This window comes from Antechinus flavipes, chromosome 4 (assembly GCF_016432865.1).
Source record: "Antechinus flavipes isolate AdamAnt ecotype Samford, QLD, Australia chromosome 4, AdamAnt_v2, whole genome shotgun sequence".
NCBI lineage: Eukaryota > Metazoa > Chordata > Mammalia > Dasyuromorphia > Dasyuridae > Antechinus > Antechinus flavipes.
Window position 1 is genome coordinate 110,421,328 of NC_067401.1, and position 17,812 is coordinate 110,439,139.

At 42.4% G+C, this 17,812-nt stretch overlaps 2 protein-coding genes across 7 annotated transcripts in view; one reads left to right on the top strand and one right to left on the bottom strand.

Annotated features, from left to right (window-relative positions):
* Positions 1-1,271, top strand: part of GON4L (gon-4 like) — a 79,363-nt gene extending 78,092 nt beyond the window's left edge. For all 4 annotated transcript variants that reach the window (XM_051993849.1, XM_051993847.1, XM_051993850.1 and 1 more), the window contains 2 exons: positions 38-140; positions 713-1,271. In XM_051993849.1, the coding sequence (XP_051849809.1) occupies positions 38-140; positions 713-862 (253 nt within the window). In that variant the 3' untranslated portion in view covers positions 863-1,271. The remainder of the gene's footprint in view (positions 1-37; positions 141-712) is intronic.
* A 16-nt stretch (positions 1,272-1,287) lies between these two features.
* Positions 1,288-10,077, bottom strand: MSTO1 (misato mitochondrial distribution and morphology regulator 1). 3 transcript variants are annotated; one of them, XM_051993853.1, is made up of 14 exons: positions 9,848-10,077; positions 9,556-9,712; positions 4,721-4,790; positions 4,552-4,627; positions 4,119-4,173; positions 3,885-4,029; positions 3,680-3,797; positions 3,468-3,602; positions 3,177-3,329; positions 2,832-2,963; positions 2,558-2,742; positions 2,291-2,395; positions 1,847-1,959; positions 1,288-1,611 (listed from the first exon to the last, which is right to left on the bottom strand). In XM_051993853.1, the coding sequence occupies exons 1-14, from the start codon at positions 9,929-9,931 to the stop codon at positions 1,352-1,354; spliced, it is 1,788 nt and encodes a 595-aa protein (XP_051849813.1). In that variant the 5' UTR covers positions 9,932-10,077; the 3' UTR covers positions 1,288-1,351. The 3 variants fall into 3 exon arrangements, with proteins under 3 accessions (XP_051849813.1, XP_051849815.1, XP_051849814.1); XM_051993855.1 differs by having other exon boundaries at positions 1,288-1,563; positions 9,848-10,076; XM_051993854.1 differs by having other exon boundaries at positions 1,288-1,566; positions 9,848-10,074.
* Between the last annotated feature and the right edge of the window lie 7,735 nt (positions 10,078-17,812).

A 17,812-nucleotide genomic window follows, 5' to 3' on the forward strand; every position in this document is an offset into this window, starting at 1 on the left:
CAGGTCCCTGTGGCCATCTCGGTTATCTGTGTTACAGGGAGGCTGATCGAGTGATCCTCACCATGTGCCAGGAACGAGGGGCACAGCCTCAGACTTTCAGCACCATCTCACAGCAGTTGGGCAATAAGACTCCTGGAGAGGTAAGGGGTTTGAGATGTAGATGGACATGAGGAAGCTCACACATTTTTAAGGAAACTTTGGGTAAAGCATTCAAAGTGTCTCATCATGGCAGGATGTGGGTGTGGAAAATAGGGGGACAGAATTGATTCAAATTACTACTTCCCACTTTTAGTGGGCTTTAGGTTCCCAGAACAGGAGGAATAGAAAAGCTGGGGAATGTGACAGTTCCAGAATGTACTTCTCTAAAAGGCCAATTTGGGGAGAGAAGGAAGCTGGGTTTCATCTCCATAACAGGAGGCAGGGTGAAGAGAAAACAAGACAGACTCCAAGAGTTGAGCACTGAATCCTTCTAAGGCGTGACAGCTGAGAAAACAGCAGAAGACACCTGGTCTTCAAGGCCAAATTCTGCTCCTTACTAAGGCTATGACTATCTGTGAGTCTTCACTTCCTTTAACTATTACTGTAGTAAGGATAACTATGACTACCTGCTTCCCAGAGGTTGACACAGAGCACTTCATGAACCGTGCCCGGAGCTGCTCTTAGCTGTGTTAGCTACAAAGCATACACAGATACTCCCTTGGTTTTCCCACAGGTTTCACACCGGTTCAGGGAACTGATGCAGCTCTTCCACACAGCCTGCGAGGCCAGCTCTGAGGATGAGGATGATGCTACCAGCACCAGTAACACAGATCAGCTCTCTGACCGGGGGGATCTTCTGTCTGAAGAGGAACCAGATGAGTGAAATTCCAGAGACACAGGTGGTGTTTGTACAGGACCAAACCCATCATGGCACCTTACCAGGAGAGATAGGAAAGACACACTCCCTCCCCTCTCCATTATGGTTATTTGGGGCTCAGTTTACAAGGCTGAAGTAAGCAGGGAGTCCAAGAAAAAGAAAAAGCAGGCTGGGAACTAAAGGGCCCTGGGTTTCAGCCTTCTTAATATTTGAAAGGAAGGCCTGTTATGAAGGCTGCACTGATCTGGATTTGTAATTTGTAAATTTGTAAATACTGTACCTAAGAGGGTTGATTGAGCTTTCTCCCCTCTAATCTCCATGTTACATATTTATTGTTTTGTGATCCAATTACCATCTTTCTTAAAGCAAAATAAACAAGCCCTATTGGTGTATCTGGCCAGCCCCAAGATAAAAATTGCTATACACAGCAGTCATGTTTATTGAAAACTATTTTATTTTTTTCCCTCTCTGGGCTGCGCAGTCCATGAAAGGGGCTCAGCTTATGAGGCTATCTCCATCTTTGTAACACTGAGCCAGGTTGTGCAGCTCCTGTATAGTTTCTTCCATGTCATCTTGTTCCACACCTGCTGCCAGAAAACTGGCCCAGCGTCTCAAGTCAAGGTTGGCCAGTTCCCCAGCCAAGCGGCTCAAGACCCGATGCAGCAGTGAGGTAGAGCACAGGGTAGTGAGCACAGGAATAGTCTCCACTGCTGTGGAAGGGACAGTGCAATCAGAAGTAAGAGAGACCTCATTTCCTAGAATAGGTGAAGGGGTGAGCCAACCTCAGACAAAATTGTGAAGTAAGAATTCTTTTTTTCTGTGCCCTTTTCCTACTTAATAGCTACTTCTCCCTCCCTACCCATGAAAGGGAGAATTCATTCCAATAGGATAGAGCCTTAGAATTAAAGAAACTGTTGTGGGGGGTTTGAGATGTCATGAAGCTGGGGAGAAGCAAGTCTCTTTAGGAGTTAGATCTGTCCCATTTCTTACCTGTCCCATTGTGGGTGCCATCCAGAATCAAACCCTGTTGGTTGAGCCTTGAGGAGAAGAATCGTGGGTATGGCGGTACTACCCTACATGGACTCAGCAGCAACTGGGAGGAGCTGGGAAGATATGTTTTAGAGTTTTTTTTTCTGTGCAAAAAGTTTTCCACAAACTTGTCAAAGGCAAAAAGATGATGGGGCACAGATTTAAGAGACCTGGTTTACAGGAACCTCAAAACATCATAGCTGCAAGGAATCTTAAAAGATCATCATGGCCAACTTTGTTGTATACAACACATGATATAATATACATATTATATATCTCAAGAATCTAAGGCCCAGAGAATGGAGTGACTTGGGATGTGGAACCCAATCCAAGAGGAGAAATGAGGAAGAATCTTAAAGCCAAGAAATTATTGGGGGAGGGGGAGTGTGAAAACGTTTTACATACCTCAGGACCCCAGGCTGCAACTGCTGTAAATACTGGGCCAGCACCTCCTCTCCACTAGTACAGGCATGGAGTGGGGAACTTGGTGATGTACCTGGGGAGAGCTGACTGCCCAATGAAACACAGAAGCTGTTATTATCCAGAGTAAATTAGATATGGAAAGAGGAGCCCCTGATAGCCCACAACCTAATTGGAATTTTAAAGCTCTGAAATGGTTGGAAATCAGAAGGGCATAAATGATAATAGGAAGACACACCTCCTACCCCCTACCTGGTCTGCCGTGTTTTGTCCACACCCCGAAGCACCACAGACTGTGCAAAGCATCGAGTGCCACTTTGCTCTCCACATGCAGAAAGTGGAGTCCAGGGTGTGGTTCCTCCAAATTGAGCTAAGGTATCTGGAAGGGAATGGCCAGGAGCCACTGGAAAGGGGATGGAGGCCCCAGCTGTAACTACCTAAAAGGGGAAAAGAAAAATCAGATGATGGATTTCTTGACTTTTTAGTTCTCTAATCACATCTAGATTTCCCCACTGGGTTTCCACACCTTTCTCCCAGAAAAGCTCAGCATATCAGCCAGATGCACCATGGATATTGGGGAGGAATGTAGTCGGTAGGGGACAGTGATCGTATCTAGGGCTGTAGCCAGGAGAGCACTGCTGTGGTAGGGCAGTGTGACCTAAAGAAAGAAGAAGGACTAATTAGAGAAGTGCTTGGTCATGAGTCTGGGAAGGCAATTGTCAAGTATTCTGGGTAATAGTGGTAGAGAGGAGGATAACAAATAGGGTCTGGAAGGCGCATCTTCAGCCTGTGGCCCAGGATCCCCCTTTCCCCAGGCACAAACCCAGTAAGGAACAAGCCAGTTCCCCAAACATACAAACTAGACACTTACATCATAGCGTAAATGTGGGAAGGTAACTGGGGGCTCAGGCCGAAGTCCTAGGCCACCCCCAAGGGACAATGGACAGATAAGTGAGCTGTGAGACGCGATGTTCACAAGGCCTAGGGCTGTATTGAAGAGTCGATAGAAGTTTTTCTGAGGCTCCTAGAGGAAGAAAGAAAAGAATGGCACAAACAAATTGTACCTTTCTTACCTCTCTCATGGTATCTTTTTCACCTCTCTCTTCATAGAGATCTTTCAGGGAGTATAGTAATAGTAATGCTTCCTTTTTCTATCACTTACCCCTAGAGTATAGGGGCCAGGAAGCAGACCCCAAGTCAGGATTCCCCGTCCAGCATATTCATCCTGAAGCAATTCTGTAGCTTTAGCTCCTAGGCCAGAGAAGCCATCATGCAGATCACACAGGACTTGGAAACCCTTGACAGGGAAGAAATATTAATGACTCATGGGGAAGAAATCGACCGACCCTCATACCCGCTTAGCCCCTCTGCTACCTGCAAATAGTCACATTCTTCCACATAGAAGTGCAGTCTGTCTTCGAGCTCTTCCAGATAGGTAGGCTCCCTTAAGAGGCTTTCACCTTGGCCAAAGCCCTCTAGGCGGCCTGCCTCCCTGTGGAACACAGAGCTCACAGCTTAGCAAGAGCTATTCCAGCTCTAAGTAGGGATCGACTTCCACCAACCCCTGGCGCCCTCATACCCATCATGGTTGTACTTCTGGATAATACAGATACTTCTGGGATGTAACTGCACATGAAGGAAGTCAGACCAGACTTTGATGCTCCCCTCAGGAGGAATTAGTGATTTAGAGGTGGGGGAAAAGGCTTTGGCAAGTGGTAGAAGACCTGTGGAGAAGTGGGGAGGTCAGGCTTTTGTAATCTGCTTTTAGGTCTGCTGGCCCAGTTACCTCCTCTCCCGCTGCCAAAGATCTCACCTTTACCATTGGGAAATGCTTGGACCCTCCAGACGCCATCACTACTCATCACTCCCTAAGAGAAGGAACAACATTTACACTTAACTCCATTCATCTTAGGGAAAAGTTGGCATACCAGTGAAAGTCTTAGTGTCCTTTGCCATCCAAAATTATCAAAAGGAATTAATTTATAACAAAGAAAAGACTACCCATTAAATGTAGACCACTTAACCAAAAACCCAACAATTGTCACAAAAGGCTAGACAATTGCTAAAATAATCCAAATCACTTTGGGGTGATTTCAGGATGCTTCCTATGCCCCAGACTCTATTCGGTCTTGTGCTACATGGGTTGCTGAAGTGTTTCAAACAAGAAATCGATGATACCACACTACAATGGAGGCACTGTTGTTAAAATGGGAAGCAGCAGCCTGCTCCCGGGCCTCGGGCCTCACCTCTGCACTCAGGAGGTTTTGCAGAAAGGGGTTGTTGGCTTGTAGCTCCTCTTTATGGGTTGTGAGTTTACCTTGCCTGAAATAAAGATCGGCCCCAGGGCCAATGGTCCTCAGACTCCTTTTGAGGGGTACAGTGCCCTGCCTCCACCCCCCTTTTCTCATCCCTCACCAAGCGATGGCAGCATCCAGATGTTTGTCTTGGTATAGTCCGCCTTCTTGTTTCAGGGAGTTCAGGCTGCCTACAGGGAGAGAAGGGCAAAGGTACACAGAAGCTAAGGGCAGCCCGGCTGACTTCTCCCATGTGTGCTTCACTCCAAACCCCTCTCTCACATTAAACTGCTTGAGGAATCTTTCTCAGATAGGTGCTGTAGTGGAAGGAACACTGAAGCAGGAGCAGCTCCATCTTGCCACTTGTTAGCTGTGTAATCATAAGAAGTGACCTACATCAGGTGTCTCGGGAGTAGCCAGTGAGACTGACTAATACAGGAGCCCTGAGCAGCCCAAGAGTCCGGCAGCTGGAGCTGCAGCTCAGAAGCAACTCTTGCCATACCTTACAGAAGTCATCGCACTCATCTCTACCTGCAGAGGGGCTGCTATCCGGTGTTATAGAGGAAAATCTTATGGGAAAAAATTCTTAAAGCACTGTATAGGCACCATTGTTGTAATGTAGCATACCGGGGTAGAAAGTACTCTCAGAATTAGGAATTGGAGGAATGCCCGTGATATTCCAAAATACTGGCAAGTCACTTCCCCTGTCTATCTCAGTTCACAAAAAGAGGCCTCTGATCCTTCCTGCCTCTAAATCTTTTGTCCATACTGACACTTTTTAGCTTTTGGTCAATTAACATTACCTGGCAAGTCACTCCTCTGGATTGAACATGAATGGTATACAGACAATAGCAAAGACATTTTTTTAAAAAATCCTAAAACTGGAGAGGGACCTGAACAAAAATGAGCTATGATTTCCATCACTACTACTACATTTCCACTATAGAACCAAATAGAAAAAATCTGCTCTTCCATATAACTACTTTCAAATACCTGAATGTCTATTACATTCTCTCCAACTCTGGTTTTCCTTAAACTCCCAGTTCTTTTATCTGATCCTTCAATAGCATGATCTTAAGACTTTTCACTGTCCTGGTTAATATCTTCTGGACACTGAATTAGGTTAGAGGACATGAGAACTATGACTGCTAGACCCTGTGTCTCAATTCAGCTCCAAGTCATATCTTTTTGGAATGACTAATCACTGTTAGGTCAATATTGAGCTTACGATCAAAAAAGAAAAATTAGTATAACAAAAACAAGTAGAAATCCCTGCAGCTTTCTCACTTTCCCAAATGGCAATAAATCATTAGTGACTACACTTAGCTTCGGCTCAACCAGGTTCATATTCATCTAAATGCACTATCATTTAACCTACATCTCTCTCTTTTCACAAGAATTTCATTACTATTCTGTTTTCACAAGAATAGTATTGATTTCCAAGGTATTTATCGAATACCTAAAGGCATGAGCTTTTGTTATAAGCTTTGCTAAACTCTAGCCAAACTTATCTATAGCATACCTTTGATCAATCAGATTAGAATTGAAATTAGTCTAGCAGTCTGTTTTAAGAAATACTGGCTATTTTTTTTATTTCACTTTGATGTAGTTTACAAACTTGATGATAAACAAATCAAGGACCACTAGGTACTCTCTTATTTTCTTTCCTAACTTCTCAGCTCCCTTGAATCCCTTTTTAGTCTATCGTTTTCAGACCAAAGGTCACAGGATCTTAAACTTGGAGCTGGAAGGACCCTTACAGGTAGTTTCTGGAAGAGGAAAGAAGTAAAATCAGAGTTGAACAGCATTACTTTCTCTTTGTTCTCTATAAGCATAGTCCCATCCCAAAAAGCAGTGGTCATATTCCTTCTTTGTTTTTTCCCTCTTTGTTCCAGAATTACTTTAATGTTTTTAATACCTTTTCCCCATTTAATAGCATTTTATTTTCCCCCTAATTACATGTAAAGAGTTTCCAACATTCATTTTTTATAAAATTTTTATCTTATTTTTCTCCCTCCCTCTCCAAGACAGCAAGCAAATACAGGTTATACATGTCATATTAAGCATATTTCCACATTAATTTTATTTGTGAAAAGATTCAGAACAAAAGGGAAAAACCACAAGAAAGGATAAAAACCAAAATGAAAATTGTATGCTTTAATGTGCATTCAGTCTCTTGTTCTTTCTCTGGATGTAGTCCCCCATTTCCCATTACAAGTACTGTGTACAATGTTCTGGTTCTGCTTACTACATTCAGTGGCAGTTCATATAAGTCTCTAGATTTTCTGAAATCAGCCTGCTCATTTTTTTTAATAGAACAATCGAATTTCATTTTATTCATAAATCACAACTTGTTCAGCTATTTCCCAATTGATGGGCATCTCGTCAAATTCTGATTCTTTGCCACAAAAAGCTGGTATGTTTTCTTACCTGTGGGTTTTATTCCATTTTTTATATTCTTTTTAGGATACAGACTCAGAAATGATATTACTGGATAAAAGGGTATGTACAGCTTTGTGGTCCTCTGGGCATAGTTTCAAATTGCTCTACAGAATGACTATACCAATTCACAATTTCACCAACAGTGTTCCAATTTTATTACATCTTCTCCAACAGTTGTTTTACTTTGCATTTCTCTAGTCAGTAGTGACTTAGAGCATTTTTTCATATGACTATAGAAAAGACGGGTGTTGTCTTTTTGGTGTTGGTGTAAGTAGATAGAGCACCAGCCCTGAAGTCAGGAGGACCTGACTGCAAATCTGGCCTCAGACATTTAATATGTCCCAGCTGTGTGGCCCTGAGCAAGTCACGTAACCCCAATTGTCTCAGCCAAAAGAAAAAAAGACAGCTATACTATTGAAGGTATGAATTATTACCACAATCATTGTGGAAATCAATTTAGAATTATAAAGTGACTAAAATGTCCATATCTTTTGACGCAGGCAATCCTATATGTACCAAAACATTAATAGAATATTTTGTGGCATCAAAGAACTAGAGATAAAGTGGCTATTCTTTGAAGGAATGGCAAAATAATTAAGAGTTCATTAACGTAACTTCACTCACAGTTATCACCCCACCTAGTCTTACTAATACCTATAATGGTCAAAATAGCTCCTTTGCATGAAGATTTCTAGTTGACATTTCCCCATTCTCTTCAGTCAAATTCAGTTATGTCCAACCCTTCATTATTCCTTTTGGGGTTTTCCTGGCAAAAATACTGGAGTGGTTTGCCACTTTCTTCTTCAGCTCATATTACAGATGAAGGAATTGAGAAAAGCAATTAATCTCAGAGTTCTAGAACTAGTAAGTATATGAAACTCATATTTGACCTAAGAAAAATGTGTTGTCCTGGCCCCAGGCCTACCAAGTTTATTTTTTTTCCCCTGAGGCAATTGGGGTTAAGTGACTTGCCCAGGGTCACATAGCTAGGAAGCCTTAAGTGTCTGAAACCAGATTTGAACTCGGGTCCTCCTGACTTCAAGGCTGGTGCTCTATCTGCTGCACCAACTAGCTGCCTCCTGCCCTTTGCTTTTTACCTATATTTTTTGCATTTGCATATCAACATCTGAAGCCATGGAATTTGTAGGTAGTTCCTTAGATGTTACCTTCTATCAATTCTTGTAGATATCTACTATCTTCCAACATTGTAACTTCCTGCATTATATATATCCAAGTTTTTCCCTTCCTCTTTTCGATTAAAAGTCTTAGATTGAATTGGGAAGATTCTAAACAAATACATTTTTATCACTTCTCATTAAGTACCTTTCATCTCTCCATCATTTATATTTTAGGTCTATTTTCAGACATTTTCTTAACTTCACATCCCAAATCTACTTCTCTTCAGAAGACCTTGACCTTGATTTGTAAGTCATGTTTCCAAAAAAACCTACCTCTCCGAGTGTGCTCCTAAACCGCTTTTTGCTTATAATCTTTAGCCAAGTTCCACTTGGCAATGTCCCTTAGACTTATGTGAATTATCAGTAGTGGGTCATAATTGTATGGATTTTTTAACTTTAAACATTCTCTGCCATATTCTGAATACATAACCAAGGAATAATAAACTCTTTGTATTATTGGAAAAATAAGGAGCTATCTCATCCCCTCAGAATGGATACCAATGCTACTTAATCCTGTCAACTTTCTCTGACTCTTATTGAATATTTTCATCTGTCAGCATCTGTGGTTTTAAAACTTCAGTTCCAAAAGCATCTTTCTCTTCAGATGGTCCAGTTCCTTCTTCAAGAATTTCACATGAATTATCTCCAAGTTTGTAGAAAGTTTTCTTCCCTTTTTTCTCGAGTCACATTCTTTCAGCTTTCAGTTTCTCCACACAGGTCAAGATTCTTCTCCGGAGCCTTTTCTTTGTTTTAATATTTAACTTAGTCCTCTCCCCTTCTTGGTTTGTTTTTTCTTTAAAAAGAAAGCTTCATTTTCCCTGACAGTCCACAAAATAGTTGTTCCTTAAACTCTCTTACCTTCTTTTTTAGAAAGCAGGTCAGCATTGTGAGCTTAAACAGAAACTCAAATTAAGTTCACTCTACTTAGATCACTGAAAAATTAACTGATTTTCTGAAATAAAAGATGACTGGGTGATTTAAGGAAGTCTGAACAACAAGGTGGCTGGAGGGAGGGTAGGGTCTGCACAGAAAGACATTTATGATTGGGAAAAGCTAGATTGCTAGAAAATTGGAACTAGGTTGACGTTAATCAGAGAACATGACTTGAAAAGGATCTGATAGATCACCTTATCGGGCCCATGCCTTCACTCTGCAGTTTAGAAACTGAGGCCCAAAGAAGGAAAACAATTTGCTGTCCACGTCCCACCGCTAGGTCCTGGCAAAGTACCTGGGACTACAAAGAGGCCTTCAGTGGGCCCAGGGACAGAAAAGCCTCGAAGGTCCCTTAAGGAGGGGGCCCGATTCCCACCCTCTCGCTCCGGGGGGCACGGCTCACCCTTCAGGTCCATGACGATGAGGCGGGGAGTGTAGGTCTCCTGGCCGTGCAGGGTCTGGCCTGCCCGATACAAGACATCGGGGCACAGCTCTCCTGGAAGCAGCTCCTTGATTCCGGGCACCTCCTTGGCTCCGGCCAGGCGGCCCAATGCGGCATCCTGTGGGGGACGCAGGCTGCTGGGTCCAGTGCCGGGGCAGGCCTGAGCCGGCTGGGGCAAAGGGGCCGAGAAAGTCGGAGTCTGGGGATCCCGTTAGCCGTAGGCGGGTAGGGGTCAGGAAGGGTAGGGGCTCACCTGTTGGTTCCACCAGTGTGCACCCACGAAGCCGGCGAAGTGGCCGAGCTGCAACGTGAGCACTTCCCGAGCGGCGCCTGCCATCCCGCTCCGCCCGCTCCTCCCCAGCAGCCTCCCCGGCCCACCCGCCGCTCCGCGCCGATTGGCCTGCTGTTTCCGGAGGTGGAGCTGGTCCCGCCTCGCCTCATTGGCCCACACCCCTATTCTTCCCCCTTCAAGCAACGATTCGTTGCGCTCGAGAACTGCCCACCCACAACCTGCTTCGCTGCGGGTCGGTCCCTCCCTCTTCCTGAGCGTGGTTCAATCCAGCTTCCCGAAGAATCGATTGGGAGGACGTGAGACGGAATTCCCCGCCCCCGAGGCGGAGGAGAAATGTAATGCGCAGGCGCAGTTCTGCTCGCTCTCTGCGGCACCTAATCCCGGCGTTGGGTAGCACTTCCGAGAGAGCGGAGGATGGGAGTCACCCGTGGTCTAGCGGCTGGTGCTGAAGCTGTCTCCTGCCCGAAGGCGCCGATCTGCTCTTCCACTTTCTGCCAACTTTGGAGATAATATTCTCCAGCCGGGAAACCCTCCCCTAAGCCCCTCCCCACAACCCACGCTTCTCTTTGTCTAGCGGGGAGTCTAGAGCGGCTGGAGCGAGGACTGATGCGGACGGGAGCGTGAGCTCCAGCCTTAGCTAGACCTCCTGGCTTCCTTCAGGTCCCAGCTAACTCTCAGTTCTGCAAGAAGCCTTTTCTCTTCCTCCTTAATCTCGGTGCCGTCCTCTGAGATTCTCGCCAGGCTGTCCTGCTTGCTTGAGCGTCCTTGTTTGCATGTGTTGCACTAAATACTTAGCAGCCGCTGACCTGGGTCCTTCCAATTTTACTGACATGATGGAGGATTCCTTAATTTTTCAGTTATGTCCTCCCATCGATTCTGGTTAAAGCTAATATCATCGACCAACAGCCTTTATTCATTCTTTCCCTTCAGCATCTTAATCCAAGAAAATCATAAAATCCCGAAATTAAAAAGAAATTCAGGGACCATCTAGTCCAGCCTACACAAAAAACAAACAAAAAACTCCGTTTTGACTCACGGGACAAATGTCATATAGCTTTTGGGAGAATCCACTGTTTCTCAAGGCGATTCATTCTATTTATGCATAGTTAAGATATTTTTTAAAAAAGATTTAGCCTTTATTTGTTTTTTAAATGCGCAGTGCTTTATAAATCACGTTGAAAGAGAAAAATCAGAATTAAAGGGAAAAGCCATGTGAGAGAAAAAAACACAGAAAAAAGAAGTGAACATAGCATGTGTCGATTTATATTCAATCTCCGTAGTTCTTTTTCTGGCCTTGAATCACTGAATCATCGAGAAAAACCAAGTCTTTTATAGTTGATCATCACATATTCTTACTGTTATTGTATACAATGTTTTCCTGGGTTCTGCTTGTTTTGCACATCAATTAGTGTAAATCTCTAAAATCAGCTTGTTCCGAAATGAGCAGAACTAGATCATTATATACTTCAACGACAATACTATATGATGATCAGTTCTGATGGACCTGGCCCTCTTCAACAATGAAAGGATCCAAATCAGCTCCAATTGTTAAGTAATGAAGAGAATCAGCTACACCCAGAGAGAACTATGGGAAATGAGTGTGGATCACAACATAGCATTTCCACTCTTTCTCTTATTGTTTGCTTGCATTTTTGTTTTCCTTCTCAGATTTTTTTTTTTTTTACCTTCTTTCTAGACCGGATCTTTCTTGAACATCAAGATAACTCTATAACTATGTATACATATATTGTATTTAACATATACTTTAATATATTTAACATGTATTGGTCTACCTGCCTTGTAAGGGAGGGGGTGGGGGAAAGGAGGGGAAAAGTTGGAACAGAAAGTTTTGCAAGAATCAATGCTGAAAAATTACCCATGTATATGTCTTGTAAATAAAAAGCTATAATAAAATAAAATAAAATCAGCTTGTTTATCATTTTTAATAGAAAATATTCCACTATCTTCATATACCACAACTTGTTCAGCCATTCCCCAATTGATGGGCATCTACTCATTTTCCAATTCTTTGCTACCACAAAAAGAGCTGCTACAAATATTTTTGCACATGAGTCCTTTTCCCTCCTTTATGATTTCCTTGGGATACAGACCCAGTAATGGTTGTGCTGCACGATGGGATTTTAGTCCCGACTCAAAAGCAAGGGAGTTCAGTATTTAGATCTGAGCAGGGGAACATTCCAGGCATGGAGAAAATGCCCTTAGCTGAGAGAGCATCTTGTTTGCAGAACAGCCAGTGTCATTGGATTGAAAAAAATACCTGTTGAGGAGTAAGGTGCAAGAAGAATGGAAAGGTAGTAGGGGGCTGGGTTATTTAGGACTTTCAGTGTCAGAGCATTTTGCTTTTGCTCCTGCAGGCCACAGGGAACCATTAGAGTTCACTGAGGTGGGGCGATATATTCATGACGTGCACTTTAGGAAAAATCACTTTGGTTGGAGTGGGGAGAGACGGTGAGGCAGGCAGACCCAGCAGCAAGCTTGGTAATCTCTAGGGCTGAGGTGATGAGAGCCTGCCCTAGGGCCAGGGTCAGGAGAAGGGGCATTTACCAGAGACGCTGAAAGGGGAATCAGCGGGCCATGGCAGCAGATTGGATACGGAGGGTAGGAGAGAGTGAGAAATCCAGGAAGGCTCCTAGGCTGTGAGCCCCGAGGGATGGGGGAGGACAGGGTTGCCCTCTGTATTAATAGGGAAGAGAGGAGGGAGGGAAGGTTGAGAGGAAAAGAGAAGTTCTATTTGGACATATTGAGTCTAGGAGGTCTACTGTCTGAAAGGCAGCTGGAGATGCAAGTCTGGAAGTCAGCAAAGACTGGGGCAGGATGGGCAGAGCTGAGAATCCTTGCATAGGATCATGAAATCCATGGGAGCTGAGGAGATCAGCAAGTGGAATCACCCGAGACAGAACCCCCGAGGGACACCCGCAGTTAGAAGGGGTGATCTGGAGGAGGGTCTGGCAAGGAAGACAGAGAAGGAATGGTCAGAGAGGTAGGAGGAGAACCAGGAGAGGATGGCTCCCCAGATATCAAGGAAAGGAGCCATGGGGTCCTGGCTGCGGAGAAGTGAGGAGAGAAAGTGGGGGTACCTACTGTCGATGGGCTTTTTGAGAAGTTTAGCTACAGAGGCAGAAGAGATAGGAGACAGTAATTAGCAGAGATGGAAGGATCAAGTTGGAGTTTTTCGGATAAAGGAGACATGGGCATGTTTGTAGGCAGTATGAAATAGCCCAGAGACCGGGAAACACTGAAAAGGAATGGAAGAAGGGGGAGGACAAAGGGGACAGTCCATTGGAGGGGATGGGAAGGAAGGCGAAGTTTTAGCCGTGGTGGGGAGTAAGGCAGGAACCGGGGGAAAGGGAGCACACAATAAATGTCCTTAACTTTTCCTTTAAAACGAGGCCAGGTTCTCGGCCGAGAGAGTGGGAGGAAGAGGAGTCAAGCAGGAGTGAGGGCCCAGTGGAGGTTACAAAAGATAAGTGTGTGTTGGAATTGGTCAGAACGGCCGTGATTTTCTCCACCTTCAGTTCAAAGCACTTGTGTGGAGGAGAAAGGGATGAATGGTTGGGAGTGGTCCAAGGCTGATGCTTGGCTGAGCATAACTGGCAACATGCTAAGAGGATTAGGGCTTCAAGAGAGTAGGACAGTGTCGAGTTGAACTAGCTGGAAGATATGAGTGTTTGCAGGGAGAGGGAAGGAGCCAACAGATAGATGGTAAAGATCAAGAAGAGGGAGTCAGGATGACAATTGGAGTAATCTGTATAGAAAAGCAGGGGTAGAGCTGAATTGGTTCACTAAAGAATCAATATGAGAAAAAGAAAAGAGAGTGGCTTGTGCAGGGGAGATGACCTGGGAGAGAACTGGAGGTCATGTTGTGGGTGAAGGGTAGAGTTATGTAAATAAAGGCAAAGGGAGGAGTGAAAAGCCAATAGATGATGGTCAGATAAGGGGATTTCAGAGTTCTTGAACATGGATGTAGCATATTTGTTGGTGATGGAAAGCTCAGGAGTAAGACCACTTTGTGTATAGCTGGGGTGAGTAGCTTGAAGAACTATGTGGGCAAGATATTTAAGAGAGAATCATGTTGTTGAAATTCCTTAATGTGAAACAGGAGTTAAGGGAGAAGAGAAAAATGATAAGCCAATCCGGAAGGTGTTGAGGAAAACAAAAATAGGAATCATTCTGGGATTCCTCATGATCTCTCACCTCCTCCCTTACCACCCAATCAAGCTATTGCAAGATCTGTCAATTTCATCTTTGGAATATCTCTAGAAATGGCTGAATAAGGTCTATGGATGTAATGGAATATTATTGTTCTAGGAGAAATAACGAGCAGGCTAATTTCAGAAAAGCCTGGAAAGCCTCCATGAACTAATGCTGAGTGAAGTAAGCAGAACCAGAAGAATACTGCACACGGTAACAGCAAGATTGTGTAATCAACTGGGATAGATTTAGTTCTTAGTGATCCAAGATAATTCCAATAGACTAGAGATGGAAAATGCCATCCACATTCAAAGAAAGAACTATGGAGACTGAATGCAGAATGAAATAACTATTTTCACCTTTTTTGTTGTTTTTTGCTTTTTCTTTTCCATAGTTTCTTCCCTTTTGGTCTGATTTTTTCTTGCACAACATGACAAATAAGAAAATATGTTTAAGAGGATTGTAGATATACAACCTATATCAGATTGCTTGCTGTCTTGGACAAGGGAAGTAAGGGAGAGAGAAAGAAAAAATTTGGAACTCAATATATTACAAAAATAAATGTTGAAAACTATCTTTACTTCATTTCTAATTATATGAAAAAATGCTCTAAATCACTATTGATTAGAGAAATTTGAGGTACCACTGTACACATCTCAGATTGGCTAAGATGACAGGAGAAGATAATGATAAATATTGGAGGGGATGTAGGAAAACTGGGACACTAATATACTCTTTTTGATGGAGTTCTGAATTGATCCAACCATTCTGGAGAATAATTTGGAACTATGCTCAAAGGCCTGTCAAACTGTCTCTACTGGGCCTGTATCCCAAAGAGATCATAAAGGAGGGAAAGGGACCTGTATGTGCCAAAATGTTTGTGGGAGCCCTGTTTGTAGTGGCCAGAAACTGGAAACTGAGTGAATGCCCATCAATTGGAGAATGGCTGAATAAGTTATGGTTATATGAATGTAATGGAATATTCTGTTAAAAAAAATTGATGAGCAGGCTGATTTCAGAAAAGCCTTAGAAAGACTTTCACAAACGGATACTAAGTGAAATGAGTAGAACTAAGACAACATTGTTCACAATAACAACAAGGTTGTATAATAATCAACTGTGAAGGACTTGGCTCTTTTCAACAATGAAGTGATTCAAGGTAATTTCAATAGACTTATAATAGAAAGAGCCATCTACATCCAGAGAGAGGCCTATGGGGACTGAATATGGATCAAAGAGTAGTATTTTCACTTGATACTGTTTGTTTGTGGTAGTTGTTTTTTTCTTCTTGTGTTTTTTTTTCTTTGACTTTTTGATCTAATTTTTCTTGTGCAGCATGATGAATATGAAAATATGTTTAAAAGAATTGCCCTTGTTTAACCTATATTGAATTACCTGCTGTCTATGGGAGTGGGTTGGGGGAAGGGAGGAAGAAAAATTTGGAACATAAGGTTTTGCAAAGATGAATGTTGAAAACTATCTTTGCATGTATTTGAATTTAAAAATAAATAAAAAGATAACTTTTTACATGTAAGTGGAAAAATAAAATACTACTCAGAAATTTTTTAAAAATTAAAAAAGGTACAAGGAAGAACAAAAATGTCAGCATCTTTAGTTAGTAGGGTATCTATAAGGGAGTAAAGTGTAGAAAGACTGGAAAGGTAGGAGGGGTTCAAGGAAGGAAGGAAAAGGGAAAGAAAAGGTAAAGATGAACAACGAAGGAGAGGAGTTAGGGGGAAAAGGGAGGGAAAAGATTTGAAAGCCAGAGGATTATATCCAATGACAATAATGACAACAAACTTGATAACAAATATAAGTGGACGGATTATTACTCCAAAAATTCCTAGATTAAAACAAGATATAGAGTGCTTGAAAAACTTGACATAAATGAAATAATAAGAGAGAGTAACAAAGAAGAGTCAGCAACAAGGTAGAATGGATTTAGCACAAAGACAGGTTTTTATACAATTGTGTTTAGATTATCTTCTTGTCAAAGATAAACGCAAACAAGGTTAGATGACTTGGTCAATGTCACATAATTAATGAGTGTTTGACGCCAGATTTGAACTCATGAAGATGTTTTTCTGATTCTGGGCTCAGTATTCTTTCTGTTCCTTACTACCCTGGGAACCCAACTAAGGACAGCTGAAAGGGCTGAGATTTGTCCTCCCAGGCACTACGTACCAAAATAGCAAAAGCCATGTTAAGAAATTTTAGTCAGATTGGCTAAGATGACAAGAAAAAATAATGATGAATGTTGGAGGGGATGCGGGAAAACTGGGACACTAATGCATTGTTGGTGGAGTTGTGAACGAATCCAACCATTCTGGAGAGCAATCTGGAATTATGCCCAAAAAATTATCAAATTGTGCATACCCTTTGATCCAGCAGTGTTTCTATTGGGCTTATATCCCAAAGAAATACTAAAGAAGGGAAAGGGACCTGTATGTGCCAAAATGTTTGTAGCAGCTCTATTTGTAGTGGCTAGAAACTGGAAAATGAATGGATGCCCATCAATTGGAGAATGGCTGGGTAAATTGTGGTATATGAATGTTATGGAATATTATTGTTCTGTAAGAAATGACCAGCAAGATGAATACAGAGAGGCTTGGAGAGACTTACATGAACTGATGCTAAGTGAAATGAGCAGAACCAGGAGATCATTATACACTTCGACAACGATATTGTATGAGGACATATTTTGATGGAAGTGGATTTCTTTGACAAAGAGACCTAAGTTTCAATTGATAAATGACGGACAAAAGCAGCTACACCCAAAGAAAGAACACTGGGAAACGAATGTGAACTATCTGCATTTTAGTTTTTCTTCCAGGTTATTTATACCTTCTGAATCCAATTCTCTCTATGCAACAAGAGAACTGTTCGGTTCTGCAAACATATATTGTATCTAGGATATACTGTAACCTATTTAACAAGTAAAGGACTGCTTGCCATCTAGGGGAGGTGGTGGAGGGAGGGAGGGGGGAAAAATCGGAAAAGAAAGGAGTGCAAGGAATAATGTTGTCAATATAAAGTAATCATTAAATAAAAAATAAAAATTAAAAAAAAATTAAAAAAATAAAAAGATAAATGATGGACAAAAGCAGCTACACCCAAAGAAAGAACACTGGGAAACGAATGTGATCTATCTGCATTTTTGTTTTTCTTCCTGGGTTATTTATACCTTCTGAATCCAATTCTCCCTATGCAACAAGAGAACTGTTCGGTTCTGCAAACATATATTGTATCTAGGATATACTGCAACATATCCAACATATAAAGGACTGCTTGCCATCTAGGGGAGGAGGTGGAGGGAGGGAGGAAAAAAAATCGGAACAGAAACGAGTGCAAGGGATAATGTTGTAAAAAAAAATTACCCTGGCATGGATTCTGTCAATATAAAGTTATTATTAAATAAAAATTAAAAAAAAAAAGAAATTTTGTGATGTTGAAGGACTCTAGGGAGAATTTGTCGCCATATTTCCCACAATATGCAACCTTTTAATTTTCTAGTGATGAAGAAATCATGACAAGAGAGCTTAGACTCCTCTATCTACTCCCTGAAGAGGAAGCCTTCTCCTAATGCTCTGGCAGCAGATTAAAACCACAGGGTGACAGAAGAACAGAGAGCAAGATCGGAAGCACCTACCATCTGGAGCATGCATTATCAGCCAGTCCTGTTTTGCACAGAAATGCACAGCATGGCAAAGAGTA